This window comes from Rissa tridactyla, chromosome 2, assembly GCF_028500815.1.
Source record: "Rissa tridactyla isolate bRisTri1 chromosome 2, bRisTri1.patW.cur.20221130, whole genome shotgun sequence".
Classification (NCBI taxonomy): Eukaryota; Metazoa; Chordata; class Aves; order Charadriiformes; family Laridae; genus Rissa; species Rissa tridactyla.
The window spans coordinates 162293570-162318900 of record NC_071467.1 but is presented as its reverse complement, the minus strand read 5'-3'; the positions used below and the strand labels follow the sequence as shown (position 1 = coordinate 162318900).

The following is a 25331-nucleotide window of genomic DNA, read 5'->3' as shown; positions in this document are numbered from 1 at the left end:
TTGGTGGAGCGTTCCTCCAGCAGTGGACAGTTCGTAGACAGCAAATTATCCATGTAGACAGCAAATTATCCATGAGCCAGCAGTGTGCCCTTGTTGCCAAGAAGGCCAATGGCATCCTGGGCTGCATAGGGAAGACTGTGGCCAGTAGGTCGAGGGAGGTCATTCTCCCCCTCTACTCTGCACTGGTGAGGCCACAACTGGAGTACTGTGTCCAGTTTTGGGCTCCCCAGTTCAAGAGGGACAGGGAACCGCTGGAGCGAGTCCAGCGTAGGGCAACCAAGATGATTGTGGGACTGGAGCACCTCCCTTATGAGGAAAGGCTGAAAGAGCTGGGACTCTTTAGCCTGGAGAAGAGAAGGTTGAGGGGGGACCTGATTAATGTTTACAAGTATCTAAAGGGTGGGTTTAAGGAGGACGGAGCCAGGCTCTTTTCAATGGTTCCCAGCGACAGGACAAGGGGCAATGGGCACAAGCTAGAACATAGGAAGTTCCGTTCAAATACACTGAAAAACTTCTTTACAGTGAGGGTGACAGAGCACTGGAACAGGCTGCCCAGGGAGGGTGTGGAGTCCCCTTCTCTGGAGATTTTCAAGACCCGCCTGGATGCAGCCCTGAGGGATGTGCTTTAGGCAATCCTGCTCTAGCAGGGGAGTTGGACTAGATGATCTCTAGAGGTCCCTTCCAACTCTGAAGATTCCGTGATTCCAGTTGCCAGTTTCGGATTTAAGATGAAGGAGCTGATAGATGTATTTTGGCAGAACTCAGCTGTCCTACAGGATTCAAGCTTAATTTTCATGTATCTGATTAATGCATTGATAGCCATGCTGGCAGACATTGTGGTTAAACTGGATTCCAGTATGCCTCTGATTACATTGACGACTGGAATGCTGTACTTTTTGTTTCTGTAGCAATACTGTAGGAGAACTTCACAGCTGTCCTCTCCACAGTGCAATAATCTTGTTTTGGAGACAGTGTTTTGGAACTGAAGTTTGGTAGGGGAGGATTGAGGGATGGATAATGGGATGTGGAGCCCTTCACCTCTAATTGCCAGTTTGATTTTAAGTCAAGACACTAGTAATTTGAAATCTAGCTATTAGTCAGCCTTGGGAAGTGAAATTTTACATTGAGAAGTGTACTCTGGTCTCTTCTCCCTTATAGTACAGGATGGGCACAAGTAGCCTTTAGAGGTAGTTGTTAATATAAATTTTAAAGCTTTAATTTGGAAACAGTTCAGTAGCCAGAACAATAGAAACGTTACTCTTGGGTGTCTTAGTGGGTCAGAGGAGAAGAGATGCTGCTGCTCTAGGTTATACTGGGTGATTTGTTCCCCCAAATAAACGCCTTGCTGTGCAGCATCCAGGGCGCAAGGACCACTGAGTCTCCGCTCTGTGTGCCCGGCAGTCAGACCAGGGACTACTGTGGTGGTTTGGCAAACCAGCATGTTCTCCTGGTGGCTGTTTCTTCCACTGCATCATCCAGAAAGTCGTAGTTTAAAAAAAAAAAAAAAAAATTCTCTGTGGTTGCAAAGAGAAAATATGAACCAGATGTAAATCCTGAATCTGCAGATAGCCAGAAACAATAGCTCCTGTGGAGACAGTTTTCCTAGAAATGGATAAAGACGATCTCTGCTCTGAAGCTTAAGAACCTGGCAATTTGAACTCTGTTGGTAAGTGTCACTGGTGATGAAGGCACAGGAATGCTGGGGGCCCTGCAGCGGCTCCAGGCCGATGTCAGTGCCCCAACCCTCAGGACGCCTTGTGTTGTGAGGGTCCACGCAACGGCTCACAGGGTGATGCCTGAAGGTGAGCACTTGCTGTCAGACTGCTGCATTCAGCTGTCTGTCCCCACGTCACTCTCCTCAGGCCCAGGTGCTGCCTCTGGGCTTTGTCACTTGGGTGTCCCACAGTTACGCAAAGTAACTTCGATTTAGTCTAAGGGAAAAAGAACTTCTTGGTACAACTACTATGCACTGCACTAAAAGGGAGGTGACTTTTTAGGCTTTTCTCCCCCTACCTTTGTTACATGGAGATAAGAAGCAGGAAAAATATCACGAAGAGCAGGAGATAGAGGTCGGGGTCATCTTCAAAAGGCTCAACAGCAGTGACAGGTTTTGGTCAGTGATCCGTGACTGAGTTGTACACTCAACTAATAAGGTTTCTAGCAATTCCCAAGTTGCCAGGAGTATTTGGGTTTGATGTGTTTCCAGGGGGAATAATCTTCATTCACTGTCTGGAGCGTTAATTGTGTCAAGTGAAAATGTAACAGACTCTCTCAGCTTCTGACTCTGAAGAACCCAAGTACATTCATATGTACGTACAACCACTCTGTTCGTGACGTCCGTCTCATGTCACTGTGTTTATCTGATGTAAATTACTGGGACCAGATCACCCTGTATAGACTCTCGCAGCATCTCCCCAGCAGTAGAGTAAGTGTTTAAATCACTGGTGTTCATCCTGTTTGTCCTTTCTACTGTGACGTATGAAGTGAATAACTCACTTCAAAAAGATGGCTTTGAATATTGTCCCCTGTTGTAATGCTGCAGATTTTCTGGCCTTCATAGATCCTAAAAGCTGCATATGTGGAGATGCCTTAAGCATTTATTCAGACCACTGCAGTCTTCTCATTCATGTCTTATGCTAAAGCATGAGAAAAAGGTCACTTGCCAAATTTGTGTAGTAACATATTAAGCATACTTAAAAATTTTGCAAGGCCACATCAGAAGTCATTCTTGCCTGTTTACTAAATCAAATTATATTCTGTCTTGCAGCGTTCTTATAAAACTCTAACATAAAAAGTAAAGCTTAATACTTTCAAAAACAAAAGTGAGACAAAACCCACACACATGTAGGACAACAAATAGGGATCTGCCACAGAGAAATCTATCGTTTCACGGCAGCCTGGAAAGTGTCACCAAGTTAGACTGGGTGTGCCAATACGACTGTTTCCATTGTGCAGGTACCCAATTTGATAACTGCTTTCTCCATTCCATAGGAATAGCAGGATGCAGTAAGGAGATGTGCTTTCCCTTTCCTCTTCCTGTGCTAGCCATGCTTAAAAGTGTCATCTTCTAGATTTTGGAGAAGGAAGTTGAGCTGGCAAGTCTCTCCTGAGCCCTGGTTGCCTTGAATTTCTCCTTCTGCGGTACATAGCAAACGTTGCCGAGCAGGAGCTGTGGGTGGCTTCAGAGATATGGACGGCTCTTGGCTGCGTAGGGGAATGCCTCAGACCTAGTGTGTGTGTAGATATAAATACCACTTCCTCAGAACAAGGGTGCTTATTGCTTATTTGGAAATCAAGACCTTTTTGGGCTGCCCTATATCAACATTTTTGGGCCTTATTAGATCCAAGTTGATGATGTGTTTACGGATATGAACTTTCGTCTCTCCATCGTGTCAGGGTCAAGGCAGGGAGATGTGTGAATCACTGGCTTTCCTGGTTCTTGTGCTACCTGATCGACCTTGTACTCAACCAGGGGTGATCTGCGTGAGGTAGTTTTGGGGAAATTGCTGTTTCTGAGCACACTAGGAACATGCTTTAGCATGTGGGAGATACTGCCTCATGGTGACGTGCATCACTAGTATTGCCACATGAACCATGTCCACCTCCTTACATGTTAAATAATTTGACATGAAACATAGAAATAAGGCCAGGTTATAACTTAACTGTTCTCCTCTGTTACCAACACTAAGGCAGGGCCTCCCAAAAATATCTGGGCCTCCAGGGGTAGGAGGCAGACCTTGTGACTCCACAGCTTGCTGTGTGTGCCACTTTTTCATGCGGCAGCTGTTAAAGGAGCTTTGTGCCTTGTCCCCATTGCAGTCCTTAGGAAGTAGGATCAGGAAATGGAAGGGCTGAATAGATGAATTTGTGGAAGAAATTGTGGTACATTTTTAGCTGCTGTTCAATGGTATGAAAACTTGATTTTAAAGCCTGCTGGGCAGGGGTCCTTTCCTTATAAGAGAGAAAAGTGAAGTTCTGAGTGAACAGGGGAAACTTGAAAAAGTGGTGTATGAGGTTAGAGATGTAGCTTCTCTCTTGCATTGGCTGCCAAAGGGCTGAAGCTTGTCAGAAGCCCTTGCTGCTTGGCAAATCCTCCTTGCTGTAAGCTGATATTACAAGAGCGATGTGCATTGGGGTGAATACATGAAGTAACAGCCTCTTTTGTAGGAAGAAGTGGTGGGACTGAGAGGGTTGGTATGATTAGATTGTCCCCATGTTGGGAGACAGGGCTAGGTCTAGTGTTCGTAGCACTTATCTGGCTGAAGGAGCTGATCTGTCTGAAAATGAATTTTTAAGGTTTTGTTTTTAGCTGCAGCAACTCCCCCCGTGCCGATGTGCAGTTGAGGTTACCCGAGGACTGATGCTGGGCTGGGCTGGAGGCATGGTGATGGTTGGGAGGTAAAGTCCAAGGCAGACAGGATCTGTCACTGAACCGCACCTCCCTTTAACCATTGTTAGGCTTGTAAACACGTGGGAAGAGAAGGAATTAATGAGAGCGCAAAAACATCAAAGACAAAATTGGCACAGGAACAAAAAGCGTAAGCTGGACGTAATTTGCTGAGATAAAGGGAAGTTGCAGGCGCTGCGATAACAGTGGCTGTGTGACAGACAGGATCTGTGTGATGTGACACACCGCTTGCTGTCTCGCTTCATGTCAGGGACTTTCACCCAGTTAGCCCAAGGCCTGCAACTCCTTCTTTACTGCCTCAGCATCTTCCCAGCCCCTGGAGCTATTCAGATAACTAAGATGACAGAATGAATTTCGGGAGGATCTCCTGCAGCTTTCTTTGGTGAGCCCTCCCTTGTCTGAGCTGACATAGTGGCTTAACCTAAAGTGAATCAAATTTCTGAGTTATGGTTTCTCAGATCCTAAACCCTCTACTTAAAGCAGCAGTCCACTTCTGCAACACTGGAGGGCAAAAAATCAGGAGGAATTGTACCTAATGAGTGCATCATGGATCATCTGAAAGGTGGTTTACGTGTTAGCTAAAATAAGGCACAAAGGGAGATTTATTTCTCATGTAGCCCTTACTGGGGCTTATGTTCGCCTGTGCCAAGAGACTGGATGCAGTTACCACTCCCAAGAGGTCTCTTCACTGCGCTGAGTGTGATCTGCCTGGATATTAAGGGTAGGGCATGGAGAAAATGAGTACTCAGTGTACTCTTGTAGCTTGTCTTGTTGGAAGCTGACAATCCTTTCCAGTAGGCTTTGTCTGTCTGCACACCCCTCTCTTTGCAAAGCCACAATCGGTCACTTCTGCCTTGCAAAGCCTTGTTTCATGCTGCTTAAAAGAACATTTTTTTAATTCTTGATAACACTGGATTATTCATCTAACATTCTCTAACATTAAAATGACAGTTAAAAACCCCTTAAATATTCCTGCCTACCTAGCCCCTGTGAAGTGGGGCTTTAAAAATGCCTCTACTGTTTATGAGACCTGGAGTAAATCATGAGTTGCCTTGTCCTGCTGGCATTTAGCTTCTGCACTGAGGCCCTGATCTTTCACCACGGCCCGGCAGCCGGCAGAACAATCCAGAGAAGAGGGTGGAAGCAGTTGCTGTGCTTCCCTGATCCTGAGCAATAAAGCGTGTCGCCAGGCCGGTCCCCCGCTGTAATTTATAGCAGCCTGGCTGCTGCTGCTGGTCCCAGCTGCCAGTGGCCACAAGGGCCTGCTGAGAGGGCTGTGGATGAGCAGCAATGGAGCAAGCTGTGGAGTTGGCCCTCTCTTCCCCCTGCTTATGCCTGGCTCAGCAGGGAGGCTGCAGAGAGGAGCAGGGAAGCTGCTTTGCCAGCTCTCTGCTGTTGGAAGACCTTCAAGCTTTGGGAGATGTTCCTGAGTCTAGCTCCGCGGAGTTAAGTACAGCACTGTAACAGGCAGTAATTGCATCTTGCCCAAGAGTTTGGGACTTAAGGCTCAACCCTGTGGCATGAAAATGTTAGTATCCAGGGCTTTTCTGAGCAGAAACAGGGAGAATGCTAATGTACGGCATTTCTAATACAGTTGTCTTTAATGCCTTCTCCGATGTTCTGAAATGTCAGCACATTCAAGTAGGGCGTAAAAAATAGAACCATAGAATGGTTTGGGTTAGAAGGGACCTTAAAGATCATCCAGTTCCAACCCCCTGCCATGGGCAGGGACACCTCCCACTAGACCAGGCTGCTCCAAGCCCCATCCAGCCTGGCCTTGAACACCTCCAGGGATGGGGCATCCACAGCTTCCCTGGGCAACCTGTGCCAGTGCCTCACTATCCTCAGAGGGAGAAATTTCTTCCTGATAGCTAATCTAAATCTCCTCTTTTTCAGTTTAAAACCGTTATCCCTCTGCTGGCATGCTCCAAGCCTAGTTTCCATTTTGCAGCTCCATCTCAAATGGTAAAGCTCTTGCGTTACAGCCAGCTTTTTACATCTTGGCTTATAAGGCAAAGGGAAGAGGTGACACAGGTAACAGCATATCACTGAAAAGAGAGTAATGTTTGATTGTAGGGCGAGAACAGTGCTCATCTGGTGTGTGTCACAAATTGCTTTGTATGTAACTGTAAGTCGAGATTTTGTCCTGGAAGTAATTTTGCAAATTACTCAGAACAATGTAAACTCCAGCAATTGGCTGCATTCAGTAAAAATATTTCGAGTTATTCATTACCATTAACAGAAAATAGTAATTCTTGTATCATGCACCTTCTTTTTTTTTTTTTTTTTACATGAAACTTGGCAGGACCAATGACTCCTTCTTCATGCCAAATTATGCTCTATAGAGTTCAGGCCATGAAAATTTATTGTTACAGTTGATGTAAATTGCATCTAATGGGCAGATGACTCAAGGCTGTGCCAGCATGGCACCCTAAAGGCACATAGAAGCAGGTTGGAAGCAAAGGTGTAATAAATGGGGCTTATCTCTATTTTCCCCCTTCATGTGACAGTTTTCTTCTCAGTCCTGGGATGCCACTCTTTGCTCAGGCCACGTGTATCATGGTTGTAGTGGCTTTAAATTGTCCTAGCTATTGCTGCCAATGTAGACTTCTGAACACAAGCCAAGTGAATCCTTTTTGATCTCTAAAGAATATTAAGAGGCTTGTTTAAAAAGCAGTAGCTTAACATGCTTCATTGCTTTTCTTGCAAACACCGTTCTTTTAAGTCTGTAATATGAAGTTTTATTGCTTATGCCAGGATTGCAGAGTTGCAGCTGGTTATTGATAACACTGGACCAGCAAGTCTTGCTCCCTTAGTGTTGTCACTGCAACAACCACTATATGGTGGTGCAAAGGACTGATGGCTATGGGTGAGGGCAGATCTGATCATTTCACAGGATTTTAAGGATTTATGTAGGCTTTTTATAGTGGGAACAAGTCGTTAGGATACAGTTCCTGTCGTTCCCCCCACCAATCCCTGTTGAAAAACTTATTGTGAGGGATGCCGGAACACTGCACTTGAAACTGTGAGCATCATCTCATTGCCTTCCTGTGCTCCCAAGTTTCCTGTAGCTGGATGCTTGATTGTAATTTTGTTGGATCGGGGATCAGGTTTGGTTATGTGGCATCTAATGCCTGTGGCCCAGCCCTCACCTGGAGGCATGAACGTGATGTAACTGGTACGTTAGCGTTTGGTCGCACTGGGAAGCTAAACCAGTTTGGAATGCAGATGAGGAGGGATTTCTGCCCTGCTGCGAAACCTTTCGAGGCTGATGCGGAGAATCCAGCTTTGCACTGGAGCCAGTCCAAACCCTTCTTCCCACTCCAGTTGTGAAGTATGAGGTAAATAAAAACATAATTGTTGTTTTGCGGAAGAACTCTTGGAGGCTTTAGAAGAAAGGAAGATGACAGCTACCGAGCGGGTATGTCCAGAACTATGGTAGCATTTGTTAAGCTGCTGGCAAGAAAGAGTTTACTCCAGCCTCCTGTAACTTCATTTAAAATGTGGTATAATTAATGTTTACGCTACAGCCTAAAGCTGCTTCCTGTTTCCAGTATAGTAATTATGCCAGAGGCACACCATTTATTCCAAGTGTATCAGCCCAGGATATGGTCATTACCACATCAATGGGAAGTACCTTCAAATTGTTATACTTGGCGATAACTATATCCTGGAGTAACAAACTTCTCGCCATTCAGCTTGCGAGTTCATAAGCATCTCCTGGTGAGAGTAAACAGGAAAGCACTGTTCCTCTCTCCCCCGCCCAATTGCTTTAAATGCAGTTAATTAGTCTTAAAGATGGTTTTAAAGGAGGACCTGATTTGAAGGTAACTGCTGGTGACACCAGTATATGCTAAAGAAAGAGTTCACCCAGTGTTATTGCTCTTTGATGTTCACCTGGTGCTGTTGCGGTGGGCAACGTGATGCTGATACACTGGGATGAGGAATGGCAAAGCTGGAAGTTGCCTTTATGGTACAGTAACTCCGAAATGGAGTGGGTGTCCCCAGACAGCTTGCTGCTGATCCGTTTGGCTGCTCCAGGGTGGAGTATACCACGCTGGGGTGAGTAATGGCCTTCTCAGAGGGTTGGTCACTGGGAGGAAATGCCACATCAAGCGGTGATTTAATTCTGCAGCTTGACTTGGATATTTGGCAGTGGCTGTTGTTGGCCTCCTGGATTTCTTATTGTAGCAACGACTTGGTTTAATTTCTTGAACCAGCTTGAAGCACCATATTTACTGACTTTTGTTTCCAACGGCAAAATATGTGCATTTTAATTAATCCAAGCTGAAGTTAAAGAGAAAACAAGCCTCTGCATTGGAGGGGGTTAAGGGACTGGCGTCCTTTGGCTCTTTTTTCCAATGGGATTCAATCCGAGTGCTTGTTTCACTACTTTTTGCACTCCAGGCCTGTCTAGCTTGCTCTGTTACGGTGGGATGGTCTGGTGGTATTGAAGGTGTGCTGCTTTCTGGCCACTGTTGCTACGTCAGTGAAACCTGCCTGAGGGTTTTCTTTGACGCCGAAGTGCACGACGGTTGGGACTTCATCCTTAGATCTGCTCAAAAAACTTCCCTAGTGCTTCCTTTATTGCCGAATGTGGTCTGCTTCGGGGGCTCGCTGAGCTGCACGTGCCGTCGTGCTGGCAGGGGAAGTTTGGAATATACAGTACCGCATGGCGCGGTTTACTGGGAAAATGCTCCGGTGTCCTAGGCTGCCTTGGAGTAGAGATGGAAGAGGAAATTACTGTTACGTATGTCCATCATTAGTAAGAGGAACAGTAACTGCAACAGGCAACATCGGTGCGTGCTAATCCTTTCCCTGTAACCTGGGACTGGCAGGCAGCTTTGAAAGGGCCTCGTGCGTCCTGGCCATCGCAGGAGAACTGACGGTCTGGATAAATATTTCCAGTAGGATCGGAGAGTTTCCTGAACACCCTCTGTTCCCTCTGAATTAGTGCTGGTGCAAGGGGGGATTCCTGGAGAAGAGGGCTGCTCTTGTGCCAAGCGTATTTCATTCCTCGCGAGCCAGCTCCTTAACCAGGAAGCAGCAGACGTGGGCACTGCGCTCCAATGGCTCCACGTGCTCACGGGGCTGGATCCCGAAGGCATCTTCTACCTAAATGTTGTCAGGGAGCTTTTCCATTCCCTCACCGTTACGGACTGGGAACACTTTGTGGGAGTGCAGGGGTTAGTGAGGCTTGTGTTTCTCATGGCGATAAATCTCTACAACTCCGATCGTGTTGGATTTGGCCAATGGATGCTAAGGGGGGGTAGCATAACTTCACACTTACTGTTGTATTTAATCCTTTCTGGTTCGTCCATTGACTTAAGAGTGTCCATCCCCTGCAGTGCTGATGCTTTCCTGTCTGCAGCTGTTAATTGCAGGAAGAAACCAGAATAATGCTTCTTGGAGGGAATTCTGACTTGCCCCTAAATGCATGTTCATGTGTTTAGATAATGTAAAAAGAAAAGGAATGGAACTGACTGACAGTGATTTATGTTTGTCTCCTTATTCCAGCGTCGCTGTCACAGCTTCTTCCTACTTTGAATCCCATTCTGCTACGAAGTCAGCTTCTCAAGGCTCTTTCACCGTACACCTTCAGTGTTTCCATATGGATCTATCCAAGTGTTCTTGATCATTAAAGCTAATTAGTATTTTCCTGTACTTGTACTCTTAGACTTGTGCTTCAAACAGGGGTTAGGCTCCGAGATGGTCACTACTAGCAAGAGGTGTGTGTTTGGCAGGACTTGAAATACTTGTTTGAAGGCGAAAGGCTGCTGCCAGCCACAGTTTGATATTAAAGTAATCTTCAGTGGAACTGCCTTATGGACAGTCTTCGTTCACTTTTATTCTGCTGTGTGCTGGGGGAAAGCCTTGCCATGCCAATGTCCTAGGCTGGGTATTCGGAAGAATCTGACAAATGCCAATGCTGGAGAGGATGTGTTTAAAATTGTCCTGGCCTGGAACTGGCAGCAGCCCAGGCTTTTCTTCAGAAGAGCAAAGCCAGGAAGGAGGAGATTTCCAGGGCCCAACTGGGGCTCTTTGGCCAGGCCATCACGCCAGTTCTGTTCTCAGGATGCATGAGGGAGGACAGAAAAAATAGCTTTTGACTTTCTTTTAGTGTGAAAGGATTTGGAATATTTGCAGAAGGCAGTGGAAGGAGAATCTGCTTGGTTTGGTTGGTGCTTTTTTTTTCTTTTTTCCTTTTTTTTTTTTCTTTCCCATGCAGGTGGTTGCCATTAAGGGGAGGTGTGTTGGGAATTGCTATCTATTCACTGGCATCCGTTCCCCAGGCAGTTGCTTTGCTTGCAGCCTTTCTTGAGACAGTACCTGTGTGTGCTCTGGGTCTGCGTGGTTTCCTAGCCAAGCTTAGCAGCCATGCTGGTGGACACGAGTGTCAACTGTAAAGGAGCAGCCTGTGAAAATAAGCTGTAAAACTTCAAAACATATTTGGAGTGAAAGTAGTGTTCCCCTAGGGATGGAGAAGTGCTGCTGTTAACTTATCAAACCAGAGCTTCTTTGGGGTAGAAAGGGGATAGTACGATAACTTTCATAATACATGCTGGATGTTCTTGTGCGTTCATTCATTTTGTTTGAAAAAAAAAAATAAAAATCAGGGAGACTTTTTCACTAAAGTTGAGACTTCACAGGACAGTTAAGTGGCTCTACTTCCCCGTTCTCACTGTCTCAGCTCTGCTCACCTCACCCTTGGTAGTGTGGTTCAGTTCATTAAGCCACAAGCAAAGTTTTTTCTTCTGTCTGCATTTTCACCAGTGTGTGGGGCTGAACTGAATTCCCGAGGAAGCGGGTGAACTCCTCCAAGGCTGGAGAGCAGCGAGACTTGGGGCTGGGGAAGAATGGGATGCATCCAGCCTATATCAACTCAGCATCTCTTGAAGTCTCCCCCCTAAAAGGGTACATGAGTATCAGACCAGTGCTAGGTTCTATTCACATTTTTAGCTAACTTAAGAACCTGTGACAAACCACTTTCCTTGTATTTTTGAGAGTACCTTCTGATAAGTTTTTAATTTTTTTTCCTATACGTAGTACTTTAAAATGCTACTATCTAAAAATCATTCAAATACCACTTAGTGTCTGTCTACTGAAGTTACAATTGGTGTAAAGTCTCTGCTGTTCCTGCATGATTGGAAGCAGGAGGTGCTAATGCAAGAAATAAAATACAAGAAATAATAACCTTTTAATGTACTTTTGTTGGTTTGAAGGAAAGATTTAATGACTTCCGCTTACTGTTGCATTCTCTTTCTGCAGGGATGTGAAAGCAGGAAATATTCTTCTTGGAGAAGATGGCTCAGTGCAAATTGCAGGTAACTTTTCTTGGAACATAGAATGAACTTCAAGTATAACTGTGTATCCAAAGAGATGGTTTAATGATCAAGAAGAAATCTACATAAAAATGTTAGCTTCAAGACCCCCACAGTTCTTAAAACAAAACCAACAACACAAAAAACCCAACAATAAACAAACCACAGACCAAAACAAAAATCCCAAACGAGGACCCGGAGTTTATTACATCTTGTTCTTTGGAATAATGACAATCAGCAGGAATAAATCTTTTGACTGTTAACTCCTCAAAATCAATAGATTAGATAAAATTCTTGGCATGAGCTAGTCAGATTTTTAGAACAGCAAGTTCATAGGCTTGGAAGTGGACTGCAGAGACCTTGCTAATTTATCATCAGTGTGTAAGGTGGTTTTCAAAAGGACTGTGGTGAACAGTGAAGAGATTAATTGGAAGAAAATTGGTATGTCTGATGTTAAAAGTCACTTGCAACGTTGCCTTAACCAAAGGTCTGCTGGTCACACTGTTCCTGTGGACGTTCCCTAGTCCGTTCTGGTTGAACCGAGTGGCAGAGTGTATTTTTAACTGACTACCCCAACCCAGCCCAAACTGGGGTGAGCTGAAGGTCTTGGAGCAGTCGTGCAAGCTCAGGGCCGGGGTAGGGAAGTCTAAGACAGTCACTTTAGCTGATACAGATGTGCCTGGAGGAGATGTCTGTTGTAGTGACTGCTGTCACGAGCTGCATCAACACAGGTATGTTGGAAACAGTTCTTGGTGTGGATGGATCACGTGTCTGTGGAGAAGGACGTTGTGTGGGTTTTGGCTTTGTCTTTTGTCGTGTCCGTGTCGTCCCCGTCCCCCCTCCGGTACTACTCTTCTAGTCTTTTATTTCATACACGTTCCTACAGACTTCATTCTTTTTTTCAGAAATCAAGAAGAATTAATATTAGTATTATTATTATTGTTGTAGACTATTAAGAAAGACAAGAGTTTTGGAGACTGCGTTTAGAATCTGTGAGACTTGTTTATCCTCTTCTTCCCAGTGTGCTGTTTTCCTATCCTGAGTACGATTCCTCTCCAACAGTCCTTTCCCTCAGGACTATGCTCTTCCCATGAATCTTGTGGTGCCTTTCCAGTCCTTGTGCCACCTTGAGCTGGAGGGCAGAGCTTGCATCTAGTCCTGCCACCTTAGCAAACATCCTTGTATGTGTTGAAGCCTTTCAGTCCCATATTTAATTGGAAAGAGCCATAATCTGTTTGTTATAAGGTCTCTTTTTTTAGTGCCCTGTCCTGCTGGTGGAGGCACCGCAGCGGGTCAAGCCAGTGTGCTGGGGGTTAAAGGGCAGGACTTTGCAGCTGTGTGGCAATGACTGTTGTGCCAGGCAGAAGTGTGTGTCGCATTGTGTAGTGCTGAGGGGTGCAGACACCTTTGGTATATCTATGCCTGGATTTACATCTTGAAATGAAAGGTGTAAATTTTCCACCAGGAGGCAGAACTCATCGCAATGCACAATTTTTTTTATAGGTAGCTCTTCTCCCTCTTCAGAAGGCCGTTAGCCCTTTCACAGGACATAACACCTAAAATACAGGATTTCTGTTTAAAACCTGAAGTTGCTTTGTTTTCCTTTTTAAGCCTCCCAGTGCTCTTAATGCCTGCCGTTATATTTCTAACGAGGTGTAAATAATTCATCCCCTGTGGCAGCTAATGGAAGGTAGGGAGTGGCTTCTAAAATGCTCAAAGGAGCAAACTTTAACCAGTGAAATCCTACAATTTTTTCCATAATGGGGCCAAGATGTAGCACTTTGGATTTGTAATTGCAGGGAGATTTAGATTATGCTCTGGGAGAGGCTGCAAATAGCTGTTACATTAGAGCAATGCACCGTTATTCCAAGTGTTTCTGCCAACCCAGGAGAAAACTGCTTGTGTTTCTCTTCCAGAAAGGTCTCAGGGTTTGGCTTTTTTTTTATTATGAAGGATCACTGGTGACAGGTACCTGTTCATGTAGTAATTTTTTCTGCCGAATAATTTTTAGTTGATAAGGAGTTTTAAGGTCTTGTATGGATTTCAGAGGATTAATTTTGTACGTGTTCTCCTGGACTGAACTATTGACTAGTGGTTTATACGTGTAACATTTAAATGATGAAATCCATCTTTCTGCATATCCTGCAAAAGCAACGTTGCGAGATGGGCAAAGTTCCCTCTTTACAAATTCTTTCTTTGAACATGCGAAAGGACCAACGCTGTAACCTTCCATGAGAGACGGCAAAGCGACTAAACTCAACGCAGGTCAGCAAGTTCAGCACAGCCGCAGGAAGCACTTTCGTTTCTGCGAAGGCAGCTGATGACTTGAAAGAAATAAAAATAAATGAATGACTGAATACTAGGGAAGAGCCTGACCCGGTCATAACATGAGATTTTGTTTCTGTGGGAATTTCTGACACTTAAGCTTCCTTTCCACCTGACCCAGGATGAAATAGCAAAATTTCTTGTGACTTTTTTGAGGAGGAAAAAATGCTGGAAGCAAACCAGTCTCAATAAAGTGAGTTTTGTTTGAACAAGATCAAAGCGCTTGCCTTTGACAGTCATATTAATGTACATTATGAATAATTCTGTTGATAGTTGAGTGCTTCAATTATCAGCTGGATGACATCACTGTCTTCCCATGGAACAAACGTGTTTAAGTTTCGCTGGAAAGTTACACCATGAGGGGGGGGAAAAAAAAAAAGATTGATCAGCGGTGGAATGAAGCCTGAGGGTTAGAGTGAACGAGGCACCTCCTTTGAAGGAGCTGGTTTGGTGTACATAAAAAAAATGCAAATAGTGTAGTGGGAAAGAATGACTTTAATTCTTCTATAATGATTCCTTTCCCTTTTGCTATCCCTCTATCAGAACTGCCTGTGAGTTGTTAAGAAGGTATTTTTCGGTGTTTGGCCTTCACAGCCTCATGTTCCTGCGTTTCCTACTGCTTGATACAATTCGTATCTCTTGTCTCAGAAGAAATGTAAATCTTAAATGTAAGTAAGAAATGTAAATCTCAAACTGGAAATCCTTTGGGGGGAAAAAAAAAAAAACCCACAGCTTCTTTTGGGAAGGCTTATAAAAATTCTTGACCCTGTGGTAGAGGTAAGCCCATTGCTGGGGTGCACCTTCTTCAACATGTCAGTGAATTTAATTCATGTACGTTGTAGTTCACACTCGGAAAACTTTAGCTGTATATAATTCATGGCAGTAATTTTGCTGTGGGATTATACAGTTCTAATCAGTGAAAAATGAAACTCTTGTGTTAGTTTGGACTGTGCAATTCTTTTAAGGCAGAACAGAAAAAAAACATGTTGAAGGTGAGTCCGAGGTGTGTCGGGTTCTGTTTGTAGCTCGGGGTCGGTGGCTCCGCAGGCGGGAGCTGCTGACGGGAGCCCTGCGAGCCGAGGCGGGCGCAGGTGAAATCTGTGAGCTCAGGGGCATTTGCTGCAAGTAGGAATTCTAAAAATTCCTCTAATGGCCTGCACAAATGCCCAGCTTCAGGCTCCTCCCCAAGTCCTGGCACTTGGTATTTTTACCCATGGCTCTGTCTATTTTTAACTGTGTAGCTCCTTCGCTTTTCAAAATGTGCGTCCACTGAACCAAGGCATAAAATTGCCTTTAACAGATCCAGTTCACCGGTGAGACCTAAACTGAAACTGTTTGCTTATATCTTAACATCTCTTTTTTCTTTTTTTTTTTTTTTTCCTTCCTTCCAAGGGCACTGGTTGGGCCTGTGGCTTGGCCCTGGGTTTTTGGAGCCTGTTACAATTCAGAGTGTCGCTTTCTCAGTTTGAAGTGTTTCCCTGCACATTGAATTAATCTATCTTTTGGAGAGAGCGGGACTCTTTCCCAGATACCATTGTTCTGGGCTGTGCTGATGGTGGTTACAATGTAAATTGAGATAGCCGCGCTCTTTGTGTTCCAGCCTCTCCATGGCAATTACTGTATTTTTATTTTTATTTTTTTTTAATCAGAGCATAAAACCTCTTTGCCCTGGCGTTTATTGGCTCCCTGGAGTCTAAAAGCTGCACGGGTAAGAACACTCTCCGTCAACATGAACTGCATCAGCACCAATATTGCTGCATAAATCAGGAGATTTCTTCTTACAGTAAGCAAGGCTTAATATCCATCAGTTTATTTAACTGTGCAGGTCCTATAAATTATTGTGGAATGAAGTGGGAGTCTTGATAGACTGGGAAAAGGGTAGGAGAGGTTGAGGGGAAACTCTCCCAGGGTGCATGAGGTTTGCTCGATACGAGCCACGCTCCAACCGTGGCAGGATATTAGCGTCCTACCGAGGCTGGGTGCAGGCTAGATATTATTTTTCTCCCTGATTTTTATCCACAGGGGTATTAAATGATGCTGTCACCCACCCCTCTGTGACTGAATGGGAATAAGCAAGGGTAAGCTGAAAGGCAGGTGTCCCTCCACGTGTGGTATGTTTCTGGTGTAAGTTACAACACCAGTTTATCTTCAGGTTTTAAAACCAGTTGGGATTATTAATGTGCACTCCAAGAGGCACCCAGCGTGGCTGCCCTGTCCCGGCCAGGCTGCGTTGCCAAGCGGTTGAGGGTAAGATTTGAGATTTCACGAAGTCATTCAGGACTTGCTAATTGATACTGGGCAAATTGCCTAACCCCTCTCGCTTTATCTATTTATAAAAATGGGGATAGTTAAGGCCGGGCAAAACTTGTGTAACTGAATTTGTGTAACTTTCCACAAATCCATGCCAGCTTGTCACCGGCTCGCTGTGTTCCTGACTGCTCTTAATTCACTATACCAAAATAGCGTTCTACATAAACATCGGGCTATGATGCAGGCAGTGTCATTCCCCCACTTTCCCTTAGGAGACTCTAACTTTGGAAGATTAAATTGCTTTAACAAGGGGCAAGGCATGAATCTTGCAACTGGCACTCCTCTGCCTGAGCAGGGCTGACTCGAGCAGCCGGTGTTGTATCATGGACACCTTTGAGCCCCTTCCCCCTTTTGAAAAAGGGGCAAAAGACCTTTTCTTTGTGGTTGATGGAGAGTTTTAGTGCCCCTCATGCAGCAACATGATGTGAAGTAACTTATTCTTTGTGTCACTTGTAATATCTGTATTTCCTGAAGAGATGTTGCGCCATTTAGTTGTTGAAACCACTTGTGAACTTCTCCAAGGGTGGTGGCTTCAGCCGGCCCGGGCTTTGTCATCCTGAAGTTACTTTGTGCAGCATTAGTGTATCTTTGTTAACATGCTGTTGGGGATCAGTTGCAATCTGTACGTTTACTCAGCAAAGGGATTTCATACATCTTTTATGTGTCTTGACAGTATTGCAAAAAGGCTAAACTTGTGGCGCATGTAAAAAATTTGCCATTGTGCATGTGAATTTATTAGAAATGTATGTGACTGTGGAGATCTACGTTTCCAAATGAGAATTTGGGAGAACAAGTGTGCATTAATAGATCCAACAGCACTATATAACCATATAGGCTTTAAAAGGAAGGAAGCTTTTGATTCCTGTTCTTCACTAATCTTCATTTTCTGTGCTGGCCTGCCACCCCGCTGCGCGCTCAGCACAAAATTGCTGTTTACCACTGCCTTCCTCTTCTTCCTGCCAGGCTTTTATTCATCTCCACCGCTCAAAAAGCGGTAAGGTTTGCAGAAAAATACAAAGTACAACTGTAGATATTTTCTGATGGTGAACAACTGAACAAGAAGGAAGGTGACCAGTGGAAAAAAACCCAACACCTTAGCACTGTTTTCTAAAATACTTTTATTTTTGCTTGAGGAGGGATAATATCTTGGCTACCCAAATTTAAAAATAGCTCTGAGTGGTTTGAAATCAAGATTGGTTGTTTGGTCTTTTTTTTTTTTCTATTTTTCTGTTGTTCTGTCCCCACTGAAGTTGGGAACTACTTTAGGGTCTGATCCAAACCCACCAAACTCTGCTGGACCCTTTCTGCTGTCAGTAGACTTGGTCCTGGCTCACAATTAGGGCACAGTCGTCTTTCCCTTGTGGTAGCTACCTACAGTAGCAGGTACTCAGGCTTTTTAGGATTAAGGTAATGTTACAGTGAGATGGCCAAGGAGGGATGGCTTTTAACATCTGACTTCTGGATTTGGATAAAATAATCTAATTTATGATACTGTAGAAACGTATCTTCCCAATGTACACAGCAGCAACGGTGCCCGTTGGGATGCGGTCCTGCCACAGCGTTCTTGCGTTGGCGAGTTGCTCAGACCAAGTCTTTGTTTCTGCAATGCAGAATAGCAAGAGGAGATTTTCCTTTCAGCTTTTGCATTTCCTGAGCAGCCAGAATAGTTTTCAAGTTTGACAACTTGGCTACCTTAATAGCAGGAATTGTTGCCTAATACCATGCTTTTGTAGAGTGTTTTTAAAGGGTCTGTGGTTTGCAACGCATGATCTTTCTGCTGAAAAAGACAAAATTGGCCATATTTTTTTTGCAGAGCCTACGTCAGCAGAATTGTCATTTCCATTCTGGATTGGTTTTGCTGTGATATGAGAGTCTGGCTGGACTTTTTTTTTAAAAGATGTCTTTGGTTTATATCACCGAAACAAGTCCAGCAGATGAATCTTTTCTACATTTCTTCAGAAAAATGCTAAAAAAGAAAATGAACCTACTGCTCACATCCAGACATCCTGGAGACTATTATTTGCTAGCAGACTGCTGGAAGTCTGCAATTTTTGGGCTCCTTCAGAATATCTGACAGTCGTCGGATTCCCAGCAGTGGTGGTTATTGGTATTGCAAGCCAAGTCCAAACGCTTCCAATTCCTGCCTGTTTCTGGTGAGGCAGTCCTTTCCGGTTATCGCTGTAGTGAGCCAATATAAAGTACAAGCTGCCGAAGAAGAGTACACTTCCGAGCTGTCGTACCTCTTGAGTTTCGTGACTTTTCCCATTTCCTAGAGTTAAATTAATTTGCAATAACCTAGTTCTGTTTTAGCCTTTCTCTGAGGGTGGTTAACAGCGGCAGAGAGAATGAGACGTGGATCGTACCAACTGCTTAGAAGTAAGAATTGAACCCTAACTTGTGGTTAGGATTTTCTTTATTTTATCACTTTACAGATATTTCTTGAGAGCAGGCACGTTCTTATCTTAATAGCTGGGACTTGGATAAAGTTAGTAAGATGACATTTGAGAAGACAGTTCCAAAGTCATTTCTTTCAGAAGAGCAGCGCAGACTGTTTGTGCCTGTTTTAGCCCACTGGAAATGAGGGAAATTGATTGAGAAAACATTGAATAAATCAACCATGTAACGCGATACAATTTAATTCCATTTAAGCTTTGTGCTGACCTCAGATAGCAGATGTAGGGGCACAGTTTCCAACTGGAGTTTATAAACCCACGTTTGATGTGTGCGCTGTGTAAAACACAAGTTCTTTTACTGCTGGAATGCTTCTCCGTTGAATGGCATTTCCTTTACCCTCAAAATGACTGCATGGAAACTTGAGGTAAGATAATATACACAAGTTCAAATACAGCACATCACGATAATATGCTGATGGCACTTGGACAAGTTCCTATTAGTATTATCTTATTTAAAAGAACTTCTAATTGCTCTTGTGTTCAGAACAATAGGTCTTGTGAGACTTCCCGTAACGAGCAGTAAAGTGCAAGTAATTTTACTCAGAACTTTTTAGGAAGCCCATTTAGTTTTCTGAGAAAAGCAAGGGTGGCAAATGCACACATGGAAGATCCCAAAGCAAAATCACTGGTGCAAAAAGTGGTTTTCCAGAAAAAATACAGGTTGTAGTGCTGACGAGGACAGTGATCCATCTAGACATTCTAGAACTTGAAGGTTAGCAGGAAGACAAGATACCTGAAGAGAAGAGGACAGCGCATCTGGAAGAAGCTGAGCCCTAATGATAGGTGTTTGCTGGTGCTTGTTTTAGCCCTGTGACTTTTATGCAACTTTCTTCAATGTCAACTTTCAGTTACCCATGTCTGGTATTTCAGTGAGAACAAAGTTCCTGTCTTTGGACACTAAGTGAGCCGGAAGCTTTCAGCGTCTTACTCTGCTGAACGATAATTTCAGTGGTGTTCCTCAAATACTGACAGACTGGTGAGAAGGGGCTCATTGCACTGCTTGCGTGATGCAGAGGGAACCTTGGGACTGTCCTCACGCAGATGCCATTGCTTGTAAATTGTAAATCAACTGTTTGTTGCAGTCGATTCCTCAGTTAGGATGACATCCATAAGCCATGGAGTAACTCTGTGGCTCCTCCGAGTAAGACTTTTGCATTTACAGTTAACTGTGTTGGCTGAGTTTCAAGAAGTTCCAAACCAGTTGTGGTCAATAACGTTCTGTTTTTATGTGAAACAGCCCTTGAATTTCAGAAATTTATCCTCCAAGCCTGACATCAATCTCAAAAGTAGCATTCAAGATTTTGATTGCTTGTACTGTGTTTAAAAAAAGGGGGGGGGGCATGTGGATAAAATTGAGTTATGGGGAATGACCCATTGGAGGTCTATAATTCTGCAGTACGTAAGTCGTGTAGTTTGGAGCAAATTGGGAGGAAACACTTGCACAGGTTTATGTTTGCAGTTTCCCTGTTGCCTGATTTACTTTATTTTATTTTTTTTCTCCGAGGAAAGTCTGCCATCCTCTCCTTAGTGACTTGGTTGCCAGATCTCTTGTAATGCTCCTCTCTGAACAAACATACCGTATCCCGTTGCTACTCCTGCACACTGCTTCACAGATCCTGTTTTCCATGTCGTTTTTAATTGCATAAAACGTCAGTGTTATCTTTGAAAGCATAGTTTCCATGTAAAAGAATGATTTACTTTAAGTAATACCATTCCCAGCGAGTGCATGGGGCGTCCTTGAGCATCCTTCAGCTTGTGAGAGGTGTTTCAAGGGGGAGTAACACTGTGCAGGCTGTGAATACCTGTCTGGGAGGCTTCCTCGAGGATGGTTGGGCTGGTGAGCGGCACGTGCTGTTGGATTCCCTGCCGCTGCTGTATCACTGGGAACTGGTCCAAGTTCCCTGTTAAAGCACTGAGCATCTCAGCGGTGGAAGATTACCACGCAAAGCATATTCTGGTAATAAAACATTCAGAATAAGGGGCCAATACCTCCAGTTTGCAGGATGCAGTTAGCACGGTTAAAGGTTATAAAGTCTAGTAACTTTTTCTGTACCTGACTTCACTGCTGCAAATATTGACCGGATGCTAACTGAAGTTCAGTTATTACTTGTGATGTACGTATACAAATGTAATGGCTGTCAGAGGCAGGTTTGGACAGTAGTGTGTCTGCTGGGGGAGCATGGGCATGCTGTAATGTGACCAGTGGGCCGTAATGGAAAGTGGAATTTTCCTCTCTGCCGGCCAGCGCTGAAAGCTCTGCTGTCCCCAGTAATTGAGTGGTGGACTACAGACCGCTCCTGTACCGGCACTCTTAGCTAACTGTTGGTCATTCTTCGTTTATTAGGAACCTCCTCATGCGTAACTGTGTGGTCTAGTACTTAATAGAGGGCTGGGAATATGAGGGGAAAGAGGGGACAACCCTTCAGTTTGCTCGGGATGTGTTCTTAACAAAATCTGGTTTTGTTTTCTTTTCAGACTTCGGCGTTAGCGCATTTCTGGCCACCGGTGGTGACATTACCAGAAACAAAGTCAGGAAAACTTTTGTGGGCACACCTTGCTGGATGGCACCAGAAGTTATGGAACAGGTGAATTGTTTTTCCTAGTGTCCTGTTATCTGATCTGCACCAGGAATTCCCTGTTGACAGCAGTGGCCGTATTTACTTCAAAATAAGATGATAATTTGGCATCCTGTTAAGCTTTCTCAAAACCACAGGATTTTCTTCCATTTGCCTACTGCAGCCAAGCTTGTACTGGGGAATATTAAATGTTCAGTAGATTTTTGCCCTGTTGCTTCTCTTCAGGCCCCTACCTAAGGTGAGGGTGAGACAGCTCAGCTGTTGCATAAAGAAGATTAACCTGCCCCTCCCTCTTGCGTAAATGTGAGGTAGAATATAAATAGTTTCGCACATGATAAATATGTGTATAAACAGCTCAGTAATGTGCTCTTGTATGTTTGCAAATATGAGAATTTGGGGTAGCTAATGGCAACGTGTCAGAGTGGGGAGTTATGGCAATAAACCAACACGCAGTTGACTTTATTCAGGTTTTTAGTTTCTCTTGGCTTGTGAGTACCCAGACTGTAGATGCTGAGGAATGCTTGCCTCTCCCCCTTCCTCCTCTGCCCTTTTGGCTGGCTAAAAGATGTCATACTTCTTCCCGTTGGGTGGAGATATGTGACTTTTTGTCCTCCACTACTTCTAGACTAAACTACAGAAGCTTTATCTGTGTGACTTCTGATGAAGGCCACCCAGAAACTTTGTTTAATGTAAAATATCGTTGCCTATTTCTGAGCAAAATCCATGAACAAAATCATGCCTGTGTCCTGACAGGGCACTTGCAGTAGCTGTCTACTGCATCGACGTCCAGTGTCAGAGGCATTCTGAAAATTATCTCTCGTCCCCCTAAAAATAGTTTGGCAGAGGACTGGGCTTGGGGTTTGATTTTTTGACAGGTGTGCCAAGCAGAAATACAACTGGCTATAAATGTTTTTCCGTTTTTCCTTTTTTTCCTTCCAAAAATCTTTTAAACAAAAATATTTTTGGGAAAACGTTGTTTTAATAAAGTAAACCCGCCTTGTTGTTACTTTTCTCCTTGCTGTTCGCAATAAAATCCTTTGAAGCTTAGGAAGAACTTGAATAAGACCCCCCCCCATATATATATATATATATCTATATATCTATCTATCTATATCTATATATATCTATCTCTAAAATGAAAGGCAGCTAAAACAGTTGTAGAACTTTAATACGTTTTTTCCTATATCTAAAACTTCTTGAGGGATTGAGATAATTTTGGATAATCATTCTATAGATGAAAGGCTTTTTTGATGTTTGGCCTTTTCAGTGGCTCCCCACAGCGGCACTGAGGGGCTGGTGCGTTACCGCGCTCCTGCAACCTCCTCAGCGTCCAAGTCTAAGACCATCGAGTACGAGACACTCCCCAAGTCAGGAGCCGTCTTTGCAAGCTTTTGAACTGCTTCGCTGTCATATACTTCTGGATTTTTTTATGTTGATTTTAAAAATAAATAAAAATAGAGTATCCAGTGTTTCCAAAACCAGGTCAGAGTTGTCCGTTGCTTTTCTCTCCTTTGTGTCCAGTCCTGCTGTGCAGGACCTAATGGTGCTGCTCCAGGCTCATTGATGTTGGGGTGGCTGGAATCCACAGGATAAGAAGTTGGGGGTGGGTGGTGGACATCTAAAGGAGGGTGCTAAAAAGGTGAAATTCAGGTTTTAGTGACAAAGGGGCGGTTCTTGATACAACAGATGTGTTTCTGAAGGAGGCAGATTTTCTACGCAGTCCAATACTTCCACAAAGGCTGTGCGCATCTAACTTGTTGCAAATATTAGGTGGCAAGGAGGTATTTTGGATGCTGATGTGAAATCCCTCAATGTCCATTTATATCATCTTGCTGTCTTCCAGCAGGTGTCACTCTGAGCCACTATATCCAACCCAGGGAAAAGGACGAAGGGGTTGCTGTAGGTTAGCCTTCCATACGTAGATATTATCGACCCAATTCCATCTGGTTTAGTTCAGCGTCGTTAAGTTCCTTTAGCACGTTAATACATGGTAGCCTGGCATTGTCTTTTAATGTATGCTTGCTTGACAGATTTATGGCAAAAAAAATAAATAATAGTTGATGAGAAAAATAAATGTGGTTGATATAAACTAACTGCAGGGTGATGACTAATACGTATTGGACAGATGTCAAGATGAACTGCTGTAGACAGTTTTGAACTTCATAGCTTTCATTTGCAAGCAGGATTATATGATATAATTAAACATTCAAAATACCAGTTAAAATCCCGGTGGGGAATGGGGAGTTGTACAGTGTTTAGATGTGCTGCAAGACTAACTGAAAGATAAAGCTAAAAAATGTCCCAAAGTTATTCCCTAAACCTAAAAATAGTGTAAGGGGGAAAAAAACCTCACCCAACTCTTACAGCATATTTCTTCCTGCACTGTGTTCTTTTAAATTGTTCTAGATATCTGTGCTTGTTTAGTTAAATGACTTTAAATCTGTTCCTAATCATGGCATCCATAAACTGAGGCACTTAAACCTTTCAGACCTTTAAGGCTCATGAAAATGATGCCTACGTAGTTGAAAAAAATTGTACAAAATATAAACTCCTGTTCCTACAATAAATTTCAGTTCAACTATATGTAGTATCATATGAAAAATAGTGCAAGAGGGGTTTTTTTTTTTTGTTTGCCAAAATTCAAGATCATCTTAAAGGTAGTTTGGGGAACGTTTTTTGGCTTCATCACAAAGAGTGTCTTTCTAAAGCTTGTTAGGTTAGCTGAACACAATATCCCTATTAGCTTTGCTCTGATTCAATATTCATTTTTTCCGTAGTCGAGCAAGAAGAAATACAAACCATTCTACGCAGCCAAAACGCTTTGATTTTTGTAGCTGCTCTTGAAGTTAGTACATAATGTCTCTTCCCTGCAGCGGAGAAAGCGAGTGCCAAAATATTACCTAATGACAATGAGGAAGTAACCGCTTTGGCATATGAAATATTTTTTCCTGTGCATGAGGGGAAGTAAATGCTATAAATTTTCCTGAACAAGTCTGTGTTTAATGTCAAGTGCAGAAGCTACTGTTAATTAGAGGAGGGAAATATTAGTCTGCAAACAGGAACCGAGGGGCTTTTTACTGAGCTGGTCTGTACTGAAGTTTCAGGATCGACTGTGTTTGCAGTCAGATTGATTAAGCGGTTGACTAAAAGTGTAGTGAGGCATATGTCCCAAGGGGATAACGGGCCATCTATTAACTATGAGAGTTTCATTATACTGTTTAATGACTCTCTGTGTCTTTGTGTGGAAGTTGGAGCCTGGGTTAACCCAGTGCCCCTTTACGTTCTACATGCGGAGAGGTTTATGGCAGAGCAGTCCTAGTTGTACAGTCCACAACCATAATTTTCATCGGACTGTGACTTCTAAAACACCTCCTGGAAGGTATAAGGAGCTGGGAGGAGAGGAGGGAGAAAGTGTTCTTTCCATCTCTTTAACACTGTAGGGCTGGTCTTTCCAAATTCGAGGGGAAAGGAAGGAAAGGGTGAAAGGATGTGTAATAGGCTAAAGAAAGGGCTTGTAGTGTAGGATAGCAAGAGGCACGTGCTAACATCCTCCAACGTTTTTCAGGTCAGAGGATACGATTTCAAGGCAGACATCTGGAGCTTTGGGATCACCGCTATTGAACTGGCCACAGGGGCAGCTCCTTACCATAAATACCCACCAATGAAGGTGAGCAAGTCTCCAGATATCTTGTGCAAGATAAAGGATCAGTGTGTTCTGTGGGTGTTCCCGAGAGTTTGGCCAGCATGCTTCGTTGAAGAGTTTGTCCTCTCCGCTTGCACTTGTGGATCATGATGTTCTTGGATTTATCTGAAGTCACCTTTTAAAAATATGTCACTTAATCAGTATTGTCTGAAACTGCGCAGTTCTTATTTAGATCCTGAGTCTTGCCAGGGTCACCATTCTTGAGAAAAGTGCTGTGTGTTTTAATCCTGAAGC

At 43.8% G+C, this 25331-nt stretch overlaps 1 protein-coding gene across 1 annotated transcript in view; it reads left to right on the top strand.

Moving 5' to 3' along the window:
- Positions 1-25331, top strand: part of OXSR1 (oxidative stress responsive kinase 1) — a 94753-nt gene that overhangs the window by 46831 nt on the left and 22591 nt on the right. The window contains exons 5-7 of the mRNA XM_054190694.1: positions 11678-11733; positions 21294-21403; positions 24960-25061. Of these exons, the coding sequence (XP_054046669.1) occupies positions 11678-11733; positions 21294-21403; positions 24960-25061 (268 nt within the window). The remainder of the gene's footprint in view (positions 1-11677; positions 11734-21293; positions 21404-24959; positions 25062-25331) is intronic.